This window comes from Staurois parvus, unplaced genomic scaffold, assembly GCF_062004578.1.
Source record: "Staurois parvus isolate SC_StPar_1 unplaced genomic scaffold, SC_StPar_1.0 ptg000025l, whole genome shotgun sequence".
Lineage (NCBI taxonomy): Eukaryota > Metazoa > Chordata > Amphibia > Anura > Ranidae > Staurois > Staurois parvus.
This window is the reverse complement of record NW_028317821.1, coordinates 14150745-14175724: the sequence shown is the minus strand read 5'-3', so window position 1 is coordinate 14175724 and position 24980 is coordinate 14150745. Positions and strand designations below refer to the sequence as shown.

Below are 24980 nucleotides of genomic sequence, written 5' to 3'. Positions count from 1 at the left end.
AAGATCTCCTTCTGGAGGGTCCTAGTGTGGAATTGTGCATAGAGTTGCCTCAAAGGTAGACATCATCAGGCTCAGAACCTGCATGCAAGTCCAGGGGGAAGACTACCAGTAGGACAATAGGTGAGTCACGGAATGCAGCATCCTGAGCTTGTCCAATTGGCAAGAACACCATGGCCAGCGCTGAGAGTCAGACTCAGGTATTCCAACTTCCTTGAGGTCAGGGTGAATTTTTGGTAGTTTAGAAGCCAACTAAACTCCTGCAAGGTAGAGATCACGAACACCATGTTGTTCCTTAATACCGAAGACAACTCTGCCCATAGAAGATTGTCCAGATGACCAATCACGGCAATTCCTCACTGTTGCAGCAAAACCAGAACTGGGGCCAATACCTTGGAGAAAACCCGAGGAGAAGAGACCAAAAGGGGAGCACCACGAACTGATTCTGAGCCTCCCCAACCACGAAGCGGAAGATTTGTGCTGGACACAAATCGTAAAGTGCAGATAGGCATCTTTAATTTCGATAGAGGACAGGAAATCCCTCTGATGTAAGGAGACCACCAGAGACCAAATGGACTCCATCTTGAACGTTTGCACCAGCACAAAGCAATTCAGGGCCTTGAGATCCAGAATAGAATGAACCCTGCCTTCTTCGGAACCATAAACTGGTTGGAATAAAATCTTCAAAACCATTCCAAGACTGGAACTGGGGTGATTACCCCCCCCCCGGAGTAGCAGATCCTGCACCGCCCCACTGAGAGCCAGCAGGAGTTCCAGATGCATATTGGAAGGGAAGAGCATCTACAGAGGACAGGAGTGAAACTATCTTGTACTCGGACAGGATCACCTCGTGGACCCACCAGTTAATTAAGGAGATCCTCGGGGCCACAAACCAGCGATGACATCCCCCCACCCTGGAAACAGGTGGGGACAATCCTTTATGCTAAAGAGGACTTGTCTGCAGACCTGGAAGGTTTGCCAGACCAGGGCCACTTAGCACCTCTTGGGGAGGGCTTAAAGAATTTTTGCCTTTGTCCGCGGCTCTTGAAGAACGAAAACATTTTTTGTGCAGAGAAAGAAGGGCCATAGTTAGGATGGGGCACCTTACCTTTCTTGATCTGTGGAAGAAAGGTGCTCTTCCCCCCCTGAGACTCTTAATGGCATCCAGGGTAGCCCCAAACAGGCAGTCGTCTTCGAAGGGCAAATCTGACATACAAACTGCAGCCCCTGGACAAACTGATCTGCCATCTCCACATAAGGAGGAACGTGCTCACTATCCAGGCAATAATGTAAAAGCTAGGCCCTTTTGGGGAGCGTTTGGGATACCAAGGTTGTGGCCAAAACTAGCTGTAAACGCTACACCTGTAAAGGCTTTTAGGTACCGTAGTTTGGAGTTGTTCCACAGGCATATGCAATTTTAAGGTGTAACGTGTTTGACATCTATTTGCTCGATGTATAGTCTTTTATATTTAACCAATGAATTGAGTATTTTTTTGTGCATTTAAATTAGAGTATTTTTTCCACAATGCTTTTCTCTAAGCATTGTGGAAATAACAGCTGGGGACAGGCCCATGTCCTTCAGCACCTCTCAACTGCCAAGTTGTTAAAGTCAGCGACTGTAAAGTAGGGTGGGTGACCGGACCTTGGAAGAGAAGATCCAGGTGAAGCGGGAGATACCGAGGGGCATCTGCAAGCAGCTGATCGAGATCCACAAACCAAGCTCTGTGAGGCCAATCCGAAGCCACCAGAAAAGAACGCAATACCCTCCCACACTATCTAGAGAAGGAACTTCAGAATGGGGAAATTTATAAATCCAGTACTCCTGCCATGGCGTCACCAGTGCATCCACCACATCCGCCCATGGATGCCTTGACCGGACTACAAATTTGAGAACCTTCTGGTTGACCCTGGATGCAAAGAAGTCGATGCCTGGGGTGCCCCACCACTGAAAATCCGGAGGAACACTTCGAGATGTAAGGACCATTCCCCGATTAAGACTTTAGCAACTGAGAAAGTCCTCTTGACAGCTGTTTGCTCCCAGAATGTGAACAGCTGATAGAGCCATAACATGAAGCTCTGCCAAATCGAGAATCGAAGATACTTTCAGGGCAGCCGCTGAGCTCATTTTGCCGCCCTGCTAATTTGATCTAAGCCACAGATGTGGCACTGTCCAGCAGCATACTGCTCAGGCAGCCCTGGAGAAGCAATATCCAATGATCATGAGAGAAAGATGGACTGTCCGGAGATCAAGGATGTTGATGGGAAGACTGCATTCCTGCGGGGACCTGCAAACCTGAATTGATGGATCATCACCCCCAAACACACACCCAGCCTAGCATCCATGATGATAATCATGAAGAAGAGGACAAATCCACCAAAGAAGCAATGCCTTAGTTGGGGGAGACTGGTGGATAGGGAGAGCCAGGAACCCTGGAACTCTGTTCCTGTTGGTTAGGATCTCCCGCTATAGAAGTCTGGTGTTGTACATGCGCAGGGACGGCTTTGAAAGAAGCCACCATGAGGCCCAGAATCCTCGTGCAAAAGTGAATGTGCACCGCCCGTACAGAAAGGAGAACATGACAACTTTTGAAGTTTCTTCTGAGAAAGAAACATCTTGGCCACAAATGTGTCCAGAAGGAGACATAATTATTCTAGTTGTAGGAGGGGGTGAAGACAGATTTGTGGAGATTCAGGACTCAGCCGAGGTCCTCCAAGGTCTTGAACATGATAGACAGGTTGTATTTCAAATCCAACACTGATTGAGCTCGCAGTAACAGGTTGTCCAGATAGATATCTCATGATAGAAAAAAAAACCCATAAGCTCACGGAAGGCCAAAATTGGGGCCAGGACCTTGGTGAAGATGCACTGAGCTGAAGCCAGGCCAAAGGGAAGAGCTACAAATTGAAAAGGCAGTTTCCCCATAGGGAACCGAAGGACCCTCTGATGGTAAGGACAAATTATGAAGATAGGAGTCCTTGATGTTGATAGAGGCTAGAAGGTCCCGCTGGAGTAAGGAGACTACAACCAAGCGTACTAAATCAATGCAACACCTGAGCATCTTTAGGAAGAAATTCAAGGACTTTAGGTCCAACTGGGGCAATTGCCTGATTCAACAGTCCCTAAACTGAAACATGCAACTCAGCTAGACGCAGCAGAGAAAAAAAAACAGAGGTAGAAGCAAATAAACTATCAGGCAGCAAGGACTAGAATTATATATTAGAGCTGGAAGAAACAACCTCCAGAACCAATCTGTCTGAAATGTGAGCAAGCCAGCTATCCATGAACAGAAGAGGTCCCACCACCTTAAGTTAAGGTAAGGGCGCACCTACATGTGGAAGCAGTCTTTGCAACAAATTTGGGGTTCTTGGTCTGCCAAAAATGTTTGGCCACGGAGAAGGTGAAAGGATTAGTGGGCTTGCAGCTGGAGTCTTTAGGCTCCTGAGCTTGAGTAAGGAAAGTGTGCTTTCCCTTAGTGATATTCACCGATTTCATCCAAACATGCATCGAACAGTCTGGTCAGTAGACCAGCACTTAAGATGTCATAAGACCACGGCAGGGGTAGTCATGTGAGAGACCACCTGACAAGAGTCCACAGCTGTGTTACAAAATTTGAGATCCTGCACTGGTTGACCCGTGGGGGAGACCTGCTCAATTGCCAACCACTGGCACAGGAGCTTGACCACTCAGTCAAGGTCTGAGAAACCATAGCCAAAGTCAGGACCAGACTGATCAAGGCCCCAAAAGCCATATACAGAGAGTGTGTCGTGTTCCCCAACTTCTTTTCGGAGGGGTTGGTCTAGAAAGGAAGGGGATTCCTCAGAAGGAATAATAATAGCCTTGTTGAATTGAGAAATAATAATGGGGGGTCCACTCCAGGATGGAGGGGGCCCACTTTGGTATTAACCCTTCCTCAAACAAATAGTGGAGAAAAAAACATGAGGGTGGAGAGAATGGCTTGGCCGCAACTGACCAGGGATTGTAGATGAGAGCGTCAAAATAAAAGGATTATAGGGAAACATTTTGGATGACTTTTTCCGTTGTCAAGTCCCATAAAGGAACCGGAGATTCCGTAGCAGGGGCTGGGAATCATCTTCAGGGTTTCCCAGACCAGCTTAAGGTATGAGTTCAATTCTCTCACTCATCAGCTTAGCCACTGGCAGGTGGGAGAGCCCAAAGGGGAGGGAATGGAGCAATTCCATGTCCAAGTCCTCACGCAGATGCAGGAGGAAAGGGGTGCTTAATAGATCCACAAAACAGCTCCTACCCCCAAGAGATACACCCACCCTATCACAGGATCGGCACCTACTGCTGTAGGAGACGGCCACCGTGAGCACCGCAGAGAGAGAAGGGGGGCCCAGTGCAGCTGAAGATGAAGGAAGCACAGCTACTCAGACTAACAGCAGCAATCTAGCTGTGCAGCCAAATGAGCTCTGGAGTGGAGTGTGCGTAAAGGAGCCACCCCAAAGACCAAGCATTTCTGCAAAGACCGGGAATGCGAGAAAAATGGCAACAGCGGTTCTGCAACCTTGTGCCTACCCCAGTCAGTACAGTGAATCATAAGAAGAGACCTTCTGCAGTCAAAACGCACACAGACCGTGAGCGGTGATCTCTCTGCAGGCTGGATGATTCAAACTAAAACTCAGAGTCATCAAAAAAAAAAAAAGTCCTAGATTGTAAGCTCCAAGGGGCTGGGCCCTCCTTTTCCTCTTGTATTAAACTGTATTGTTGCTGTATTGTCTCCTGTTATATTGTAAAGCACTGAGCAAACTGTTGGCACTATATAAATCCTGTATAATAATAATAACTGTTACTGTCAGGGATCCCCTCGATCCCTGCTGCGATGGTCCCGGCGCAGGCGCACTGCTCCGCCCTGTACACGGGCACTAGGTCCGGGCCGGCCGCGGCGTTCGAGTTCGCGCATGCGCAGTAGAAGCCGCGGCCGCCCGCTGGGCACCAATGGCAGCGCAGGGCGGGATATTTAAATGTCCCTGAGCTGTCATTTCGTTGCCTTCTGGTCTTACCTGCTTCCTGTGATTCTGAACCTGTGCCTTGTAAGTTAATTGACCCGGATTGTTCTTGACCTGCTGATTTCTCCTGCCCAGACCCTTGCTTTGCCTGACCTCTCTCCCTGGATGCCCCTGATTAGATCTGTCCTACTGTTGCTGACCTGGCGTGTGACCCGACGATTCTCTGCCTGCTCCCTTGTACCTTACCGTCCTCTACGTTACCAACTCGGCCTGTCTGACTTCGCACTTGCTCAGCCATCCATCCATCCATCCATCCCATTGGGGTCACCCGACCTCCTCACATCTGGCTCTCCCTGGTTGGAGCCCCTGGCGAACACCCCTACCACTGACAGGTGTGCTCAGTAGTGGCGACCTGGTCTCGGGGTACTACAAGTCCATCCCCACCATCAGGGGCCCTGGTGAACAAGTACCCTGGGGCTTAGACTCCGCGCTCTGGGCACTCCTGACCAGTGGAGTGCTAGTGGTGCCGCTCGGCGGTCCCTCACAGTTACAGTGCTAGCAAGCACCAATAGCACAAAGTTCCTAAGGGAGCATGAAAAATAGTACCCAAAGGCAAGGGAGTTTCTACCATGTACTATAAACCATATGCATCCATTGGAATACTCTCAGTCCTGAGGGCAAAACTGGGACTTCTGGTCTCCAACAAAATCTTCAGTTGCCATACACGGAACCACAATGGAACAACCCGGTCCACCCATCGTACGTATCCGCCAAAGGGTTGAGCTTCAGCCGGACACTCTGCAGAGCAGATTTATTGCTGCTGGTCCCCCCCCCCCCCCCCCGTAGTAAGGACAACATGCACTAGTTTGTGATGCTGACAGGATTACCTAAATCAACGATGCCCAGCCTGGGCTTTGTAGTCCGTCCGCTATGCCATACGCCATTTGAAAGAAAAAAAACAAAAAACCAACAACTGAAGACAATGACAATCCTCAATCCACTGACTGGAAGCAAACTCCATCATCGATCAGAACAGAAATTTAAAAACAAAAATGGTACAAAAATATGGGGTGGATACAAAATGCTATCGTGTCTTTATATTCCTATACATCGGCCAGGGTTCTTAATGATAGCATATTATCTCAGCCTTTCAACATCACCAACGGCACTAGACAGGGATGCCCTTTATCCCCTATTGTTTTTGCATTACTCATTGAACCTCTTGCGATCAAACTGAAAGAGGACTCTTTATTCACAGGCATCTCATGCCAAGGTTTCCGAACACAAAATTAGCCTATTTGCTGACGATATTTAATGGTCACCAAACCCTCCCAATCTCTACCTCAAATCAGGTCTATACTTAACCAGTATTCTGAAGTTTCCCATTACAAATGAAACAAAAACAATACTTTAATACTAAACCTACAAACACCTCAGAAAACTCAACTACACCTCTCAAAACAATTTCCCTTTATATGGTCCAATCACTCCATACCCTACTTAGGAATTCATCTGACACCTTCCACCTCAAAGATTTTTGATACCAACTATAAACCACTCCTTCAATCCCTACCGAAAGAACTCCACTCACGTCGAACGTTTGGCCTTTCAAAATTAGGACGTATTGCAGCCCTAAAAATGATTATCCTACCCAAACTATTATATATATTTGGAACCCTCCCTATATCAGCACCCAAAGCTTTCTTCGACAATATTCAGAAACAATTCTCCTAATTTCAATGGGAATCAAAACGCCCTAGATGTGTCATGAATTTATTAATTCGTCCATTCCATAAAGGAGGAGCTGGTCTCCCCCATACACACTCATATTACTTCGCTACACTCCTCGACCAAATATATTTTTGGTGGCATCCGACTAAAGAAAAAATGTGATCCCTTATAGAAACATTATTCCTTCCCCTTTATCCATAAAATCTCCTTACGCTCGGCAGACCATACACGAACCTTTATTAACCATCCCTGCAATAAAGCCTCCCTAAGCTGCCTGGATCACATTCCTCTCCTACAAATTCACTGAAGCTATCTCAATACAAATACCCATTAATTCTCTACACTCATTCATGCCTTATCTCAACCTAAACACTTGGGTAAAATGCAATATTAACCTAGTTCTAGACCTCTATCCAGCAGATGACATAGTACCCTTTCAGGTGCTACAAAAAAATTTTTATTTCCCACAGCAGAATACTTTAACTACCTAAAGATTACCCACTGTATCCGCTCTGAAAAGATTTCATCTACCTCTACACTCCCAACCCCAGTATTCCAATACTTACATAACTCTAAATACCCAGGAAAGGGGATCTCCATGTTCTACTCTTTTCTCACCAACTTAAAAACTTCCCATGAGGACATCATCCTTACACAACTGGGAACGGATTCTCTCCCAATCCTCAGATCAAACTTGGAGTAAAACCTCTACTCTCACATACAAATCCTCCCAATGTGCCACACATTTGGAATCCTACCTAAATATCCTCCATCAATGGTACTCAACCCCCATCCAGCTTTCGAAAATCTATCCTACCTATTCCCCACAGTGTTGGCATCAATGCAGAGAATTAGGCTCCCTACTACACTTATTATGGTTTTGCAAATCCCTACTATCATTTTGGAATAGTATTTTTAAACTAATTTCCGAAGTAATAGGCTCCACAGTGCATCCAGACCCTGCCCTAGCATTATTCCATATTGGCTTGGACAACATTCCTTCTAAATACCGCTGTATTGTTATCCATATTCTATTAGCCGCCAAAAATAATACCACCAAGCTATGGAAATTGCTTACACTCCCCTCAAAAACTATAGTAAATGAATGATATAAAATTACCAATGCGACATGGAAAAGAGATTTGCCATTGCCAACTTATCATACCCAAAATTTGCTTCCTCATGGTCTCAATGGTGACTTGATCTCAATTGTAAAGTTAAATTTTGATTTGGGGCAGCACAGTGGCTAAATGGTTAGCACTTCTGCCTGGCAGTACTAGGGTCGTTGGTTTGAATTCCAGCCACAGCAACACCTGCCTGGAGTTTGCATGTTCTCCCTGTGCCTTTGTGGGTTTCCTCCGGGTACTCCGGTTTCCTCCCACACTCCAAAAACATGCTGGTAGGTTAATTGGATCCTGTCTAAATTGGCCCTAATATGTGTATGTATGAATGTAAGTTAGGGACCTTAGATTGTACACCCCTTGAGGGTTAGGGACTGATGCGAATGTACAACATATATGTGTAAAGCGCTGCGTAAATTGACGGCGCTATACAAGTACCTGAAATAAAATAAATAAATTTTGATGACTTACTCTCACCAGAGTATACTCGAAAAAATTAGAATATTGTGCAAAAGTTCATTTATTTCAGTAATGCAACTTAAAAGGTGAAACTAATATATGAGATAGACTCATTACATGCAAAGCAAGATAGTTCAAGCCGTGATTCGTCATAATTGTGATGATTATGGCTTACAGCTCATGAAAACCCCAAATCCACAATCTCAGAAAATTAGAATATTGTGAAAAGGTGCAATATTCTAGGCTCAAAGTGTCCCACTGTAATCAGCTAATTAAGCCATGCAAAGGGTTCCTGAGCCTTTAACCTCCCTGGCGGTATTCCCGTGTATAGCTCGGGGTAAAGTTTCAGTACCACAAGCGGTAACCCCGAGCTACACTCGGGAATAGTATGCGGCGCTGCTCCACGATCCCTCGATCACTTACCTTGTCCTGTGCACCCGCGATGTCCCTCCTGCAGTGTCCCCGGCAATGTAATCCGGCAGATGCCGGAATCTGTCTTCTGGGTTCCTACGTCCCGACGCTTACAGGGGACGGAATGGCGGGAAATTCAAAAATGACAAAAAGTGACATTCACTAAAATCACATTGTATAACATTACTGTATCAAACCATTTCACATACATTTTTCCCTAGTGCTTTGTCCTGTGCCCTGCCTACATTTTTACTGTTCTTTCTGCCTGGAAACTGAGAAACATCCATGGCATCCAAAAAGCATCCCTTTAGGTCAAAAGCGGTTTTAGACCAGCTAGAGAACAGCGATAGTAAATTAGAACCACTTGCACAATTGAGTGATAATCATTCGTGGGGAAATTCGTCATCAGATACTGAAAAAGATTTTGCGACTTTGCTCAGTGATGTGCGAACTTGGCGCTAGATTTCAAATATCAGTGTTTTTGGTTTGATTATATTATTGAATTAAAATTATTATATGATTTTTATGATTATTTATTAAAATTATAATTTATGATTTTGTGTTTCAAATTTTATCATACCCGGGATGTTTACTAGACTCTTGTTCGGACAGAATTCAGTGAGTTATTCCTAAAAATTACAGGCCTACATATTTCCGCGCAAAAAAATGGTACCGCTTCCAGTACCAAAAATCTGAAATAATCATACCGCCAGGGAGATTAAATGGTCTCTCAGTCTGGTTCAGTAGGAATCACAATCATGGTTGTGACTGCTGACCTGACATGCAGAAAACCATCGACACCCTTCATAAGGAGGGAAAGCCTCAAAAAGTAATTGCAAAAGAAGTTGGATGTTCCCAAAGTGCTGTATCAAAGCACATTAATAGAAAGTTATGTGGAAGGGAAAAGTGTGGAAGAAAAAGGTGCACAAGCAGCAGGGATGACCGCAGCCTGGAAAGGATTGTCAGGAAAAGGCCATTCAAAAGTGTTGGGGATTTTCACAAGGCGTGGACTGAGGCTGGAGTCAGTGCATCAAAAACCACCACACACAGACGGATCCTGGACATGGGCTTAAAATGTCATATTCCTTTTGTCAAGCCACTCCTGAACAACAAACATCATCGGAAGCGTCTTACCTAGGCTAAAGAAAAACAGACCTGGTCGCTTGCTCAGTGGTCCAAAGTCATCTTTTCTGATGAGAGCAACGTTTGCATCTCATTTGGAAACCAAGGACCCAGAGTATGGAGGAAGAATGGAGAGACACACACTGCAAGATGCTTGAAGTCCAGTGTGAAGCTTCCACAGTCTGTGTTGATTTGGGGAGCCATGTCATCTGCTGGTGTTGGTCCACTGTGCTTCATTAAGTCCAGGGTCAACGCAGCTGTCTACCAGGAGATTTTGGAGCACTTCATGCTTCCTTCCGCAGATGAGCTTTATGGGGATGCGGACTTCATTTTCCAGCAGGACTTGGCACCTGCCCACACTGCCAAAAGCACCAAAACTTGGTTCAATGACCGTGGGATTACTGTGCTTGATTGGCCAGCAAACTCGCCTGACCTGAACCCCATAGAGAATCTATGGAGCATTGCCAAGAGAAAGAGGAGACATGAGACCGAACAATGCAGAAGAGCTGAAGGTCGCTATTGAAGCATCCTGGTCTTCCATAACACCTCAGCAGTGCCACAGGCTGATAGCTTCCATGCCACGCTGCATTGAGGCAGTAATTGCTGCAAAAGGGGCCCAAACCAAGTACTGAGTACATATGCATGCTTATACTTTTCCGAGGTCCGATATTGTTCTATGTACAATCCTTGTTTTATTGATTGCATGTAATATTATAAATTTTCTGAGATTGTGGATTTGGGGTTTTCATGAGCTGTAAGCCATAAATCATCACAATTATGACAGATCACGGCTTGAACTATCTTGCTTTGCATGTAATGAGTCTATCTCATATATTAGTTTCACCTTTTAAGTTGCATTACTGAAATAAATGAACTTTTGCACGATATTCTATTTTTTCAAGTTTCACCTGTACATTATTATCCTGACCGATATGATGTTGTTGTTTAACCTATCTCAGACAGTTGTTCCTGTAGATGTAATTTCTCCTACCCCTCCCCTTATTCCCCATTGTTCTTAATTGTCTTACAATTGATTGAATCTGGTTCCAGTATCACTCGACCTTTTATATAAAAAAGTATAAAATATTAAACTGGTGAATGATGGAATTGTTAACCTCTAGCTAATCATCTGTACAACAAAGAACCAATACTGTCTCTGTTCCTTACATATTACTGTATTTGTTGAGAAAACTTCAATTTATTTCAGGTACTTCTATAGCGCTGTAAATTTATGCAGCGCTTTACACATATATATTGTACATTCACATGAGTCACTAACCCTCAAGGGGTGTACAATCTAAGGTCCCTAACTCACATTCATACATACACATACTAGGGACAATTTAGACAGGATCCAATTAACCTACCAGCATGTCTTTGGAGGTGGGAGGAAACCGGAGTACCCGGAGGAAACCCACGCAGGCACAGGAAGAACATGCAAACTCCAAGCAGGTGGTGCCGTGGCTGGGATTCGAACCAAATGACCCTAGTGCTGCCAGGCAGAAGTGCTAACCATAAAATAATGGGAGAGGAAAAAAAAAAAACACACCTCTCCTGGTCCTATTCCTAAAAGAAGCTAGAAGAAAAACCTGAATCCTGTATTGCAGATAGGGGGTGTGGCCACTATCAGAGGGCTTCCCTTTGGTCGTGTTTTTAGTTATAAATTGCACCTAGTGTCCAGCACCTGAAGGTGGCAGAATCAAACCTATCCATAACAAAAAAGTGAAGTATACATACAGTAATGTCATCTTATTGGACTACCCTGCCTAAAGAATAATCTTGTTACAAAAGCACACCCCAACTCTGGATACCAAAATCAACAGTTAACCAGCTAAACAGCTTCCTAGTGGTAATGCCTTGTTCCTGCATAAGGAAGATTGTAATTGACAGCATTCTTTAATGTACTGAAAAGAATAAAGATAAACACAAAAATAAAACAAATTACCGGAAGTCATCAAGCGTTTCCTCTATCATGTTTCTTATGAAATTAATTTGAACAGATGTTAAGGGGGCTCCACTTTTCTCATTAGCCAAAGAATCAGCTATTTTTTCTGACAAGGAGGAAGCAATGTCTGAGCTAATTGACGTAGATAACTTTGGGCCTGGAAAATTAAAAAGCATAGGATATTAAATACCAAAGCAAAATTTACTTGAATCTACTATAAAGTTTGTCTTTAAAAGTTCAACAATTCACATATCTTAACAATAATACTGACTGGTATAAACTCAAGTTTGGACATGGGTTTATGTAATCCCATTCATACAGCATACCTTCAACTTTTTTTTTTTTTTTTTTTTAAACATATTTCTTCCCTTTTAGATGTTTCTCAGGAGGAGGTGTCATGGCTGACTGCAAGAATTTTTGAACAATGTTAGAATGAGTGTGTCCTCGTTAACACAAGAAGCTTAGCTTCAAAACCTTTAAAGTGCTATTAAACCCTCAACAGTAAAATCAGTCTGTATATGCAGTAAAGCATGCTTGTTATATTCACTGTGGAACCTAAGGGGTTAATCCTCTGCACTGTGTAGAAAGGTTGTTTGATCCGGTCTTCTCTGATCCTCCCCTTCTACTGTCCACAATCCATCTCCTGATAGAACAGAGCCTTGGAGCAAGCTGCACATGCTCAGTTTGGTGTGTATTGCTAGAGTTTTTTTTGTTCTTGGGAGAGTGTATGCGATTAGCACAGAGCCAAAACAGCACTGTCCAGACAGAGGGTCAGAGGTTATGCAGCCTCATAGGACAATCGGGAGAATGAAAACTCCTCCTATAAGCTTTAACCAGTGCCCGGCTGGACACTGATCTAAGTCACAAGACTGCTATATACTGCTGATGAGAAAAGTTATTTAGCAGTTTATATTTATTAAAATTGCATTTCCATTTTGTGTGTACTGTGGGAGACCAGAAATAATGAATGCAGGGTCATGGGTTTAGTACAGCAATGGGCAAACTACGGCCCGGCGGACCTTTTAATCCGGCCCGCGGAGCGTGATACTGTCAGGATGGCTGTCAGGATGTGTGTAGGCGGGGCAGCGTGACGAACGCGAGGGGAGCTAGGCTCCTCTCACAGTCCGCCCTGAAGACCGGTGTAGCATGAAAATCTGTCTCCTATGAGGATCTGTCCCCCTCGACGTATCTGCGCATGTGCCGGAGATCGCCGATCGGCTGCTAATGCCTGAAACTGGCACATGCGCAGATACGTCGAGGGGGACAGATCCTCATAGGAGACAGATTTTCATGCTACACCGGAACGGCGCGGGAACACGGCGAGAGGAACGCGCGGAGCAAAGGTAAGTGAATTGACACAGGGGGGACTTAATATGGGGGATGAATTACTATAGGGGGGATGAATTACTATGGGGGATGAATTACTATATGGGGGATGAATTACTATATGGGGGATGAATTACTATATGGGGATGAATTACTATATGGGGGATGAATTACTATATGGGGGATGAATTACTATAGGGGGGATGAATTACTATAGGGGGGATGAATTACTATAGGGGGGATGAATTACTATATGGGGGATGAATTACTATATGGGGGATGAATTACTATATGGGGGATGAATTACTATATGGGGGATGAATTACTATGCTTACTATGGGGGAATATTGCTATACTTACTATGGATGACACATACACATCATTCATCTACTCTTGGTCCGGCCCCCGGGTCCAATATATGAACCCATTGCGGCCCTCAAATCAAAAAGTTTGCCCACCCCTGGTTTAGTAACACTTTAACCCTTTGTAATGACAGGCCATGTTCAATTCTAGTTAAAACTGAATAATAAAGAAGATCTGCCTTCACAGTACAGACAGTGTTAATTAACACAAGCACAGCTTCCCAGTCCCCTCAAAGAACTAGCAGGATTTTACTTTAGGGAATCAGGGAAAGATACTGCCAACATAAAATTATTAAAAAAAAAAACAAACAACAACATACACACAACCACCTCTTGATAAATATTATTTGACACAATTTGATCAAAGAAGGCAAGCAAAAAAAAACAAAAACGAAAAAAACCCCACAAACTACATACAATGATGGCCACTTGCATTTCTTACAAACCCCCAGGGTTTATGCACATGGATTACACTGGTATATATTTGTATTGTATTTCAATGAGCTTGTTGTAAATCACTTTAGAGACAATATCTACTGTGAAAAAAAGAGCAGTATATGGAACTGTATCTTATTTAACATTTAAAACGGTTGTAAAGGCTCAAGGTTTTTTACCTTTATGCATTCTATGCATGAATGTAAAAAAACCTATGTGGAGCAACTCCCCCAGCACCCTCAATACTTAACTGAGCCCCGTCAAGATCCAGCGATGTGAACGACAGCCTCGGCTGTCCCGGGTCTCTGCCTCCTCATTGGCTGGGACAGCAAGCGGAGCCATTGGCTCCTTATGCTATCAATCACAGCCAGTGAGCCAATGAGAGGGGTGGGGGCCAAGACGTGGCTCTGTGTGTGGACACACAGAGCAGTGGGTGCCCCGATAGCAAGCTGCTTACTATGGGGGCACCCAACTGAAAGGAGGAGCCAGGAGAGCCTGCAGGGGACCAGAGGAGGAGGATCCAGGCTGCTCTGTGCAAAACCACTGAACACAGCAGGTAGGTATAGACAGGTTTTATTTTATAAAAAAAAAAAAAATTAAACCTTTAGTATCACTTCATAAAAAAAAACAAAAAAAAAAAAAACACAGAGCTGTTGGAACAATGGCCAGTGTGTACATACCCTAAAGATTGACTTATCTGAAAAAGCCTATACACGATGGCCAGTAGAATCCTTAACTGTGAGTGTCTCTGTAAAGAGAGAAGTAGGGGGGCTGTCACTGCAGGCTTCCTTTTAAAATACTAAATGTCTGGCAGTGTCTGACTTCAGAATTCTCCAGTCACAGTCCTGAACAAATGCGCTGTAAATGAGTGTCAGAACCAATTATCTCTTTACTTATTTCATAACAGCAACTCATCAATGAAGTCAAAGTATCAGAATGACAGCTGAGTTTCATTCTCAAAGAAAAGTACAGTAATGGCAGCCTTCATTAGCCTCTCAAGACTTTATCCTTTAAGGACTTTTTAAGACAGACAATCGGCGTGAAACAGAAAATTACACCTCCTCAGTGAATACATACTGACTGATTTTATAAGCCAACATTTTTCAAAACTACTAGAAGGAAATATACCCACTTGTATTCCTTATTTATAGGGATTTTAATCCACTATTAATATGGAATGTTATTTTTTTTTGTTACTAAATGTAGAGATTTGTAGATTAGACACGTTAGGCAGCTTTAATCTGCATCGGAACTTAGCAACTTTTGATATACAAGATAGATCTAAATATATATATAAATTTACCTGTCTTTTACATATACTGTATATCTAAGACAAAATAATTGTTAGAAGTTACAGATTCCATTTAAAAAAAAAAAAAATTACATCTACATAAAATACTTTTCATACTATATGAAAATTGATGAGTCTTACATACTTGCCACATTTGTAAGATAAGCGGGAACATCTTGTTTTAATTGGGGTTGAATAGGATTTCCTGTTCTTTCAATTGTTTCTGGAGTCCGTGATACAGGCACAGGTGATGTATTTAAATTAATATGATCGGTGTTTGAGAATTTTGCAGGCTTTAAAAAGAAAAAACAAAAAAAAAGGTGACTGTCAAGTAAGCTACTTACAGTCATGGCCGAAATTGTTGGCACCCTTGATATTTCTCCAGGAAATCATGTATTTCTCACGAAACGTATTGCATTAACACATGTTTTGCTATACACATGTTTATTCCCTTTGTGTGTATTGGGACAAAACAAAAAAAGGGAGGAAAGAAAGCAAATTCGACATAATGTCACACAAACCTCCAAAAATGGGCTGGACAAAAGTATTGGCACCCTTTCACAACTGCGGATAAATAAGAATGTTACAAGCATGTGATGCTCCTGTAAACTCACCTGGGGCAAGTAACAGGTGTGGGCAATATAGAAATCACACCTGAAAGCAGATAAAAAGGAGAGACGTTCACTTAACCTTTGCATTGTGTGTCTGTCTGTGCCACACTAAGCATGGACAACAGAAAGAGGAGACGAGAACTGTCTGAGGACCTGAGAACCAAAATTGTGGCAAAATATCAACAATCTCAAGGTTACAAGTCCATCTCCAGAGAACTAGATTTGCCTTTGTCCACAGTGCGCAACATTATCAAGAAGTTTGCAACCCATGGCACTGTAGCTAATCTCCCTGGTCGTGGACGGATGAGGAAAATTGATGAAAGATTGCAACGCAGAATAGTCCGGATGGTGGATAAGCAGCCCCAAACATGTTCCAAAGACATTCAAGCTGTCCTGCAGGCTCAGGGAGCATCAGTGTCAGCGCGAACTATCCGTCGACATTTAAATGAAATGAAACGCTATGGCAGGAGACCCAGGAGGACCCCACTGCTGACACAGAGACATAAAAAAGCAAGACTACAGTTTGCCAAAATGTACTTGAGTAAGCCAAAAGCCTTCTGGGAAAACGTCTTGTGGACAGATGAGACCAAGATAGAGCTTTTCGGTAAAGCACATCATTCTACTGTTTACCGAAAACGGAATGAGGCCTACAAAGAACAAAACACAGTACCTACGGTAAAATATGGTGGAGGTTCAATGATGTTTTGGGGTTGTTTTGCTGCCTCTGGCACTGGGTGCCTTGACTGTGTGCAAGGCATCATGAAATCTGAGGATTACCAAAGGATTTTGGGTCGCACTGTAGGGCCCAGTGTCAGAAAGCTGGGTTTGCGTCCAAGATCCTGGGTCTTCCAGCAGGACAATGACCCCAAACATACGTCAAAAAGCACTCAGAAATGGATGGCAAAGAAGCGCTGGAGAGTTCTGAAGTGGCCAGCAATGAGCCCAGATCTAAATCCCATTGAACACCTGTGGAGAGATCTTAAAATTGCTGTTGGGAAAAGGTGTCCTTCCAATAAGAGAGACCTGGAGCTGTTTGCAAAGGAAGAGTGGTCCAAAATTCCGGGTGAGAGGTGTCAGAAGCTTATTGATGGTTATAGGAAGCGACTGATTTCAGTTATGTTTTCCAAAGGGTGTGCAACCAAATATTAAGTTAAGGGTGCCAATACTTTTGTCCAGCCCATTTTTGGGGTTTTGTGTGACATTATGTCATATTTGCTTTTCTGCCTCTGTTTTATATTTGTTCCAATACATACAAAGGGAATAAACATGTGTATAGCAAAACATGTGTTAATGCAATACCTTTTTTGTGTGAAATACTTGATTTTCAGGAAAAATATCAAGGGTGCCAACAATTTCGGCCATGACTGTATATAGTTTTATTTCATACAACCCTGCACGTGCCTGCATTAGCTTATGGCTTGGCTAGTTTTGGCCTTGCGCTGTGACACTGAGGGGGGGAGGGAAAAGAGGGGGAGGGAAAAGAGAGGGAGGGAAAAGAGAGGGAGGGAAGAGAGAGGGAGGGAAGAGAGAGGGAGGGAAGAGAGAGGGAGGGAAGAGAGAGGGAGGGAAGAGAGAGGGAGGGAAGAGAGAAGGAGGGAAGAGAGAAGGAGGGAAGAGAGAGGGGGGTGAGGGGGGAGGAATTAGGGGGGGGGAGGGGGAATTGGGGGGGGGGAGAGGGGGGGGGAGAGGGGGGGGAGGGGGGAGAGGGGGAGGGGGGGAGGGGGGGGAGGGGGAGAGGGGGAGGAAGGGGAGGGGGGAGAGAGGGGGAGGAAGGGGAGGGGGGAGAGAGGGGGAGGAAGAGAGAACAGAGCAAATTCAGCACGCATTATTTGTAAACCAGAGCTCAAACATGTTCATAAAAGGAGTGCGCATGCGCGGCTGACGGCGCAGGACATGTCTCCCTGAGGCTCCTCCACGCCGCAGGGAAGACAGCCTCACCGCCACATGATCCGGCCCCGCACCGCTCCACGAGCGGCACCGATCGGCAGCGCAACCCCCCGGCCACCTGTTAATATGGTCAGGGGGGCGCATAAGCATCAAGCGGCGCCGCCGCATAAGCCCATAAAGGAGGCCCTTGCTCATGCCTCCTCCAAGATGGCCGCCGCATCGGAGCACCACAAAAGCCAGCCAGCCCTATCTAACCCTGCAGCCCTGCAAACGGAGCAGCCGAGCCGCCCAAGCTCTTCAGAGGGAGAGTCAGATGATGACACTGCGACCCCCAAACATGCCTTGTCGCCTGACCTTACTACCCCTGACATTCTAGCTCGCTTTGAAAAAATGCTACATAAGGCCCTGAAGCAGACCTCAGACCGCATAACTAACCAGCTGTCCAGGGAAATCCGTGAGCTGGGGCAACGCACTGCGGACCTAGAACAGAGGGTGGACGACCTTGATGCATCTCTCCAAATGCAAGGGGATGAGCTAGACTTGCTGCGTGACGAAAACGCTATACTTCAGGCGAGCTTAGAGGACTTTGAGAACTGGGCCAGACGCTCCAACGTGCATATTCGTGGCCTCCCCGAGTCAATTACTGATGTCCACTCTACAGCTACTGCGCTATTCCAAGAGCTCGCCCCCGCTATCCCAATAGAACACCTCGAGATGGATAGGGTTCACAGGGCACTAGCTCTAAAGCGCACAGACGGCCCGCCGCGAGACATCATAGTTAAACTTTATTTTTTCCGAACAAAGGAGCAACTACTACAAGCCGCCCGCAATTCGGAGTCCCTCCTGTTTCAAGGTCATCATTACCAGCTGTTTCAGGACCTTTGCCCCACTACCATTACCAAATGCAGAGCCATTAAAACGCACTTGCTAGTGCTTCAACAGCATAGTGCACCATATAAATGGTGCTTTCCCTTTGCGGTACGCTTCCGCCATCAAGCCCGTGACCACGTATGCAAGACTACTGATGAGCTTCAGGACGCGCTACGAAACCTCCAGCTGCACAGATTGAGACCTCCAGAAGGCGTTCGGCGTCATGCTCACTGCAGAAATCCCAGCCGTCATGAATTCCTAACCTACACGCACACAAGCGGGGATGCTTTTCCTCTCCTGCTCCCTCACCGCAAGATTCAATGGACTGAATCCCATTGACCACCTTTGACCCTTAATCCTGCTTCTTATGTGGTGGTCCGTTACCACCCACACAGTCGCCACACCCACAGGGTTTAGTCAATTGACTGTCTACCTGACTGCCGTCGTTGCACCCTTGTATCCTTATACTGGCCTGTTGGGCTCCAGTTTTTTTTGTTTTTTTTTTACCTACGCCTGACCAGCACCAGATACATGCTGCCCGGGTTGGGAATCATATTGGTCTATTGTTTGGTTTGATGTTCGCCATGTTTGGGCTGTTATTGCACCTTTACCTCGCCTATTGGACCCTCGGTTCCGGCGTTTCGGTTGGTTTGGCTCCGGCCTCTCTGGGGCTGGGCCTGGTTGACCGGGGCCACCGGTGCCGAGGCTCTGCGGGCTTTTTGCTTGTTGATTTTGATGCTTTCTTCCTACCAGGATCACTTTAATATGCCTTTGTCTACATGCTGTCTTCCTAGCCGCCTGCGTTTCTGCGCACTCACCACTAGCCCCCTTGGTGTTCCATTTTTTACACCACCTGGGCTACATCCGCTCCCCGGACCACCAGGTTTTGGGTGCTCCCGGGGACCGTTTTTTTTCTTCTTTTTTCCCCCTCTTTCTTGGGGTTTTTATGTCCTTCAGTGTCTATCATAGAATACCCTCCCCTTCCCCCATCCCCACCCTTGCTCTCGCATACGACTGCACGTTAAAGCTTAGCTCGAGTAACCGCATACCCTCCCTGCGCCAAATTGACATAACATTCCTCTTGATGGTACCTCACTATCCGCTTACCCATTGTTTGCTCTACCCATGGGTTCCTTGAATATTCTCACCCTGAATGTTCAGGGTCTTAACGTCCCGCAGAAGCGCAACAAAGCCTTCCGCTCATTTGCGTCGCATAATGCGCATATAGTCTGTCTTCAGGAAACATACTTCACTCCTACCTCTATTCCCAAATTCTTTGGCCCTCGTTACCCACAGGTCTACGCGTCCTCTGCTGCCACTAAGTGTAGAGGGGTTTTAGTCGCCCTTCACCGTACAACTCCTTTTAAGTTACATACTGAGATTAAGGATCCTGAGGGTTGTTATATCATACTAGTTGGGCAATTGGTGGACTTTGAGGTCACCATAGCCACATATATTACGCTCCAAACCAGGGTCCTCTGCCGTTCCTTTCCCACCTCTTCTCGGTTATAGATCATCATAAACGAGGCACGCTCATAATCTGTGGAGACTAACCATATAATATACCCCTTTCTAGATAAATCCCCACAATCACCTTCTCCGCACACCCCCAACCACTCCTTCCAATCCATACTGCAACATTACTCATTGGTCGATTCCTGGAGGGAAATCAATCCCACTAAACGCCAGTATACTTTTTACTCCCACCCACATAAGGTTTTTTCGAGAATAGATCATATTTTTATGACCGCCAGTTCTATCCCCCGCATCTTAGCTTCTGACATCCTACCGATCCCTTGGTCGGATCACTGTGCAGTGGTCACTACCATCGCTTCTTTGGCCCCTGCTCCCCCTGATCCCTCCTGGATCATTAACGAAAGCCTGCCGGCTGACCCAGTTTATTGCTCAGAGAAAGCAGCTGCGCTTAAGGACTATCTCTCCTTAAATCATACCCCTGATATCTCCCCCCTTCTACTATGGGAAGCACACAAACCGGTACTTCACGGACTCTGTATCAGCAAAGCCTCCTTCCTGAGTAGAGAGAGGAGGCAGAAACGCCTTCTCCTTGAACAAGCTTATGACCAATCCCATGCTGCCTTCCAAACTTCCCCCACCCCTGCTAACAAAGAAGCTCTCGAGCACTCCAGTCTAGCCCTGGATCTCTTCCTCACGGACCAAGCCGAGCTCTCCATCCGCAGATCTCGACACAAATTCTACACTAAAGCCAATAAACCTGGCACTTTCCTTGCTCTCTCTCTCCGTAAACTAGACCAAACTGTTAGACCCATACGGTTACGGACCTCAACTGCGAATCTCACTAGCAACCCCAAACGGATTCTGCACACCTTCCACAAGCATCTCTCGCGCCTTTACTTTACCTCCACGCCCTTTGACTCTTCCCAGGCCGAAGCCCTTTTTGCTTCCCTTCCTTTCCCGAAATTGGCTGAGAATCACTTAGGAGCACTGGCGCGACCTCTCTCAGTAATTGAAACCTTAAATGCTATCAATTCCCTAAAGCCCTGTAAACGCCCAGGACCCGACGGCTTTTCTGCCACATATTATAAAAAGTTTGCCCCCATTCTCACGCCTGTTATAACTAATGCGTTTAACGCCATACTTTCAGGCCATACCTTTAACTCAGATACAGTGCAAGCCAACATCTCTATGACACCCAAGCCGAACTCAGATGACACGCAATGGTCCAATTATAGACCAATCTCCCTTCTTAACGTAGATGTTAAACTCCTGGCTAAAATCCTATCTACTCGCCTCAATACATGTATTGGATCCCTAATCCACAATGATCAGGTCGACTTCATACCAACCCGACAAGCGGGGGACAACGTCAGACGTGCATCCCTTTTAGCACACTTAGCCAAAACTCGCAATATTCCTGCTTGCTTCTTGTCCTTGGACATACGGAAAGCGTTCGACACTGTCTCGTGGCCATACCTACACTATATATTGCGCCGATGGGGTTTTGGCCCGCATTTCTTAACCTGGATCTTTTCTCTCTACCAGGGCCCTTCGGCCAGGATAAAATACTTAGGGCATCGATCTGCTCATTTACCAATTATGCGTGGCACCAGACAAGGTTGTCCCCTATCCCCTCTGCTTTTCGCATTAGCTATAGAACCGCTGGCCCTATTGATTAGGACTGACCCGGATATCCGCGGACTTGAGATAGGAGGCACCTCACATAAACTGTGCTTATTAGCAGATGATGTCTTACTTTTTCTCACCTCCCCCTTAACATCCACACCTACCCTTCTTCATCTACTTGATAGGTTTGGGATGCTCTCGGGCCTCCAAATAAATCCCCGGAAGTCACTTGCACTTAATATTTCGCTCCCACCCAATGAACTTAACCATCTAAAATTGATCCTGCCGTTCTCGTGGTCGCAAGACTCTGTTCCCTTCTTGGGTATAAAATTCACCCCGCATATTTCAGGTCTCTATACAGCTAACTACATTCCTATGCTAGCTCGTCTAACGGCACTAATGGTCCTTCCTTCCGTTGGCTTGGCTGGGCAGGATAGCTGTTGTGAAGAGGTCGATCCTCCCCAAAATCCTTTACCTTTTCAGAGTTCTCCCTATCCCAGTACCTTCTCACTACCTTCGCATATTGCAGCGCCGTATTTCCTCCTATGTTTGGGGTAAAGTCCGCCCCCCCGTGTTCCTTGCTCTACTCTATACAGACCATAAATTCATGGTGGTCTGGGCCTCCCTGAAATTAGCAAGTATTACCAAGCGGCGCATGTAGCACAATTGCCAAAGTATCATGCTACCAATGAAACCCCGCAGTGGGTCATTCTGGAATCCATTGAGTGCGACCCCTTTAGTACAGGAAACCTTCTTTGGCTGAGACGTGTTGATCGCCGCACAATTGCGAATCCCATTACCTCGCATTTTTTGTCCCTTTGGGATAAACTGCAGTCCCGTTATCTCCTACAATCACCACATAATCCCCTCCTTTCATACCTTCGAAATCCAGCCTTCCCCCCCAGCCTGGTCCGCACCACATGTCTTTGCTCGCTGGTCTATGGCTGGTCTCACCCAGACCCGACACTTCGTATGCAGGAATAAATTTAAATCCTTTGCCTCACTGTGTGAATCCCATAACCTCCCTGCCTCTGAGATATTCAGGTATCTGCAGCTGAAGCATTTCTTTGCTCCGTACACTACGGCACCCAACCCAACACCTACTTTGTCACCTTTTGAGCGAGCTTGCCTCAGGGACCCCCATAGACAGGGCCTCATCTCCTATTTATATTCCCTCTTCACAACTTCAACTACCTCAGCGTTCTCCTTGTATACAAATAAATGGGAAGTGGATTTAGGACGGCAGATTGACCCCTCAGATTGGGACCTTATTTGGTCCAATACCAAAGAGTCGTCGCAGAATATTGTGGCCCTGGAGACCAATTACAAAGTCTTGACCCGCTGGTACCTAGTCCCGGCTACAATTGCGAAATATACCCGATTACCCCTCAGTTTGTTTCAGGGGCTGCGCAGACCTGGGTACATTTTTTCATATTTGGTGGGATTGCGCCATCGTCCACGCATTTTGGGTGGAGGTTTTTAAAAAATTATCTACACTCGGTGCCGTAACGCTCTATCCCGATCCATTAATCGCGCTTCTTAACCTGCGACCACCTGGCATCGCTAAGGCGCATTTCAAACTCATTCTACAAGTCACCACCGCAGCCAAGCAGGTTATCGCTAAATCATGGAAATCTCCCTCGTTGAGTACGACTGCAGTTTCAAATAGGGTCACTCAGGCAATGATTCACGCAAAAATAGAAGCCACTATCCGAGATTCCATCCCTAAGTTCAAGAAGATTTGGAATCCCTGGGTAGAGCATTTCCTCCCATCCAATTTTGATGACTCCCTTTTTAAACCATAATCTGCGTCTTTTGTTTTGACGGTACCATTCCTTAACCATACTGCGGTTTTCCCCCTTCTCCCCCTACCGTGCAGCCCTATGCCCCTTCCCATCCCCCCCCCTCCCCATTCTGTTAGGCCTTAACTGCCATTTGATAGTCCTCTTTATTAGTGATGCCTGACCTTGTATTATTGAGTTTCTTACTGTGCAATTAATGTACACCTTCAATGACCCATACTTTTGCTTATTATTTTGTACTGTTCCATGTTAAAATAATAAAATTATTTGAACAAGAAACATAAAAACTGACGATTTTAAGCATTCCTGTCAGTGTAATATGGTTACTAATAAACCTTTTAACTGACAATTTTGCTGGATAGCTTGGTCTGTTAAAGGAACTTGAAAAATATCAGACCTACTGGCTGGATCACCAGGTGAAAGAAACTAATGCACCAATGGCAAACGTCAGAGCCACTAGAGGCTAATCAGCTGACAGCTTTAAGATTACCTGTTGCTGAATGGAGAAGAAAGCTACAGGAGTGGCACAGACTGTGTGCAGCAAACACAAAATTAGGGAGGGAGAAAAAAAAAGCAGGTGAGGTGACAGGACAAACTCTGATGTCAGGGAGACAGAAAGGAGTTAAGATTTTCACCCTAGCAAGAGAAAAAAAAAAAAAATTAATCAGCTATATATACTGTAGCTGCTGACTTAAAGGACATGCAGGGATTCAGCACTGTCCTCACCCAGGCCACTCTTTGCCAGTCTCTGGTTCCCTGGCACCAGTATGTTTACTAACGGAAGCTGGTTGTGACCCCTTGTGACTTCCCACTGCACATGCCAGAGCCACGCTGCACTTTGTGAATGGCCCCGCAGCCTTCTGAAACCTGTGACATGTCCCAGAAGGCTGTGGTGTGGGTAAAGAAGCTGAACCCATCAAAACTAGGTAAATGCTCCTCATAAAAACAAAAAAAAAAAAGAAAAGAAAAAAAATGTGTCAAAAGGAAGGAGAACATAAAGCAGAGCTTTCCCTTTGGGGTGAAATTCCACTTTAAACAAGGATAGTGTCTTATTGTAACTCCCTTGCTCCCTCAAGGGACAGCACTAGGGACTTCAGAAGTGTAATTTTGTTAACATTCCTCTATCCAAGACAAGACATACAGTCAAGGCTGGAAATGTACATGTTCATTACAGAACGTGACAGTTGCTGGGACCATGGAGAGGTGAAGATTTTCCAATAAGTGACCCCTCTCAGCTTCAATACGGCTGCCTCCAGCAGGAAGAAACAGGAGCAATACTGGAGACAATTTACAGCACACTAATTTCCGAGTGCCAGTCTTCAGGCCTAATATACAAAAAATGCAGCGCAATACTATATAAAAAAATAAAAAAAAAAATAAAAAAAAAAGAATTATATGTACATAAAACTTGCTATGTGACAATGCTTAAAATATCGTATTATATTAGTCTTCAGGCCTCTCCACTAGCCAGCAGAGGGGATGAGGTCACTGCTCTGCATTACCACTGTAAGCTGAGTTTATTTTTAATTTCCCATGTTAA

The 24980-nt window shown here is 45.3% G+C and overlaps 1 protein-coding gene across 3 annotated transcripts in view; it reads right to left on the bottom strand.

Annotated features, from left to right (window-relative positions):
* Positions 1 to 24980, bottom strand: part of NEDD1 (NEDD1 gamma-tubulin ring complex targeting factor) — a 101089-nt gene that overhangs the window by 12914 nt on the left and 63195 nt on the right. For all 3 annotated transcript variants that reach the window (XM_089651943.1, XM_089651924.1, XM_089651934.1), the window contains 2 exons: positions 15314 to 15461; positions 11755 to 11911 (listed from right to left, as the gene is read on the bottom strand). In XM_089651943.1, the coding sequence (XP_089508069.1) occupies positions 11755 to 11911; positions 15314 to 15461 (305 nt within the window). The remainder of the gene's footprint in view (positions 1 to 11754; positions 11912 to 15313; positions 15462 to 24980) is intronic.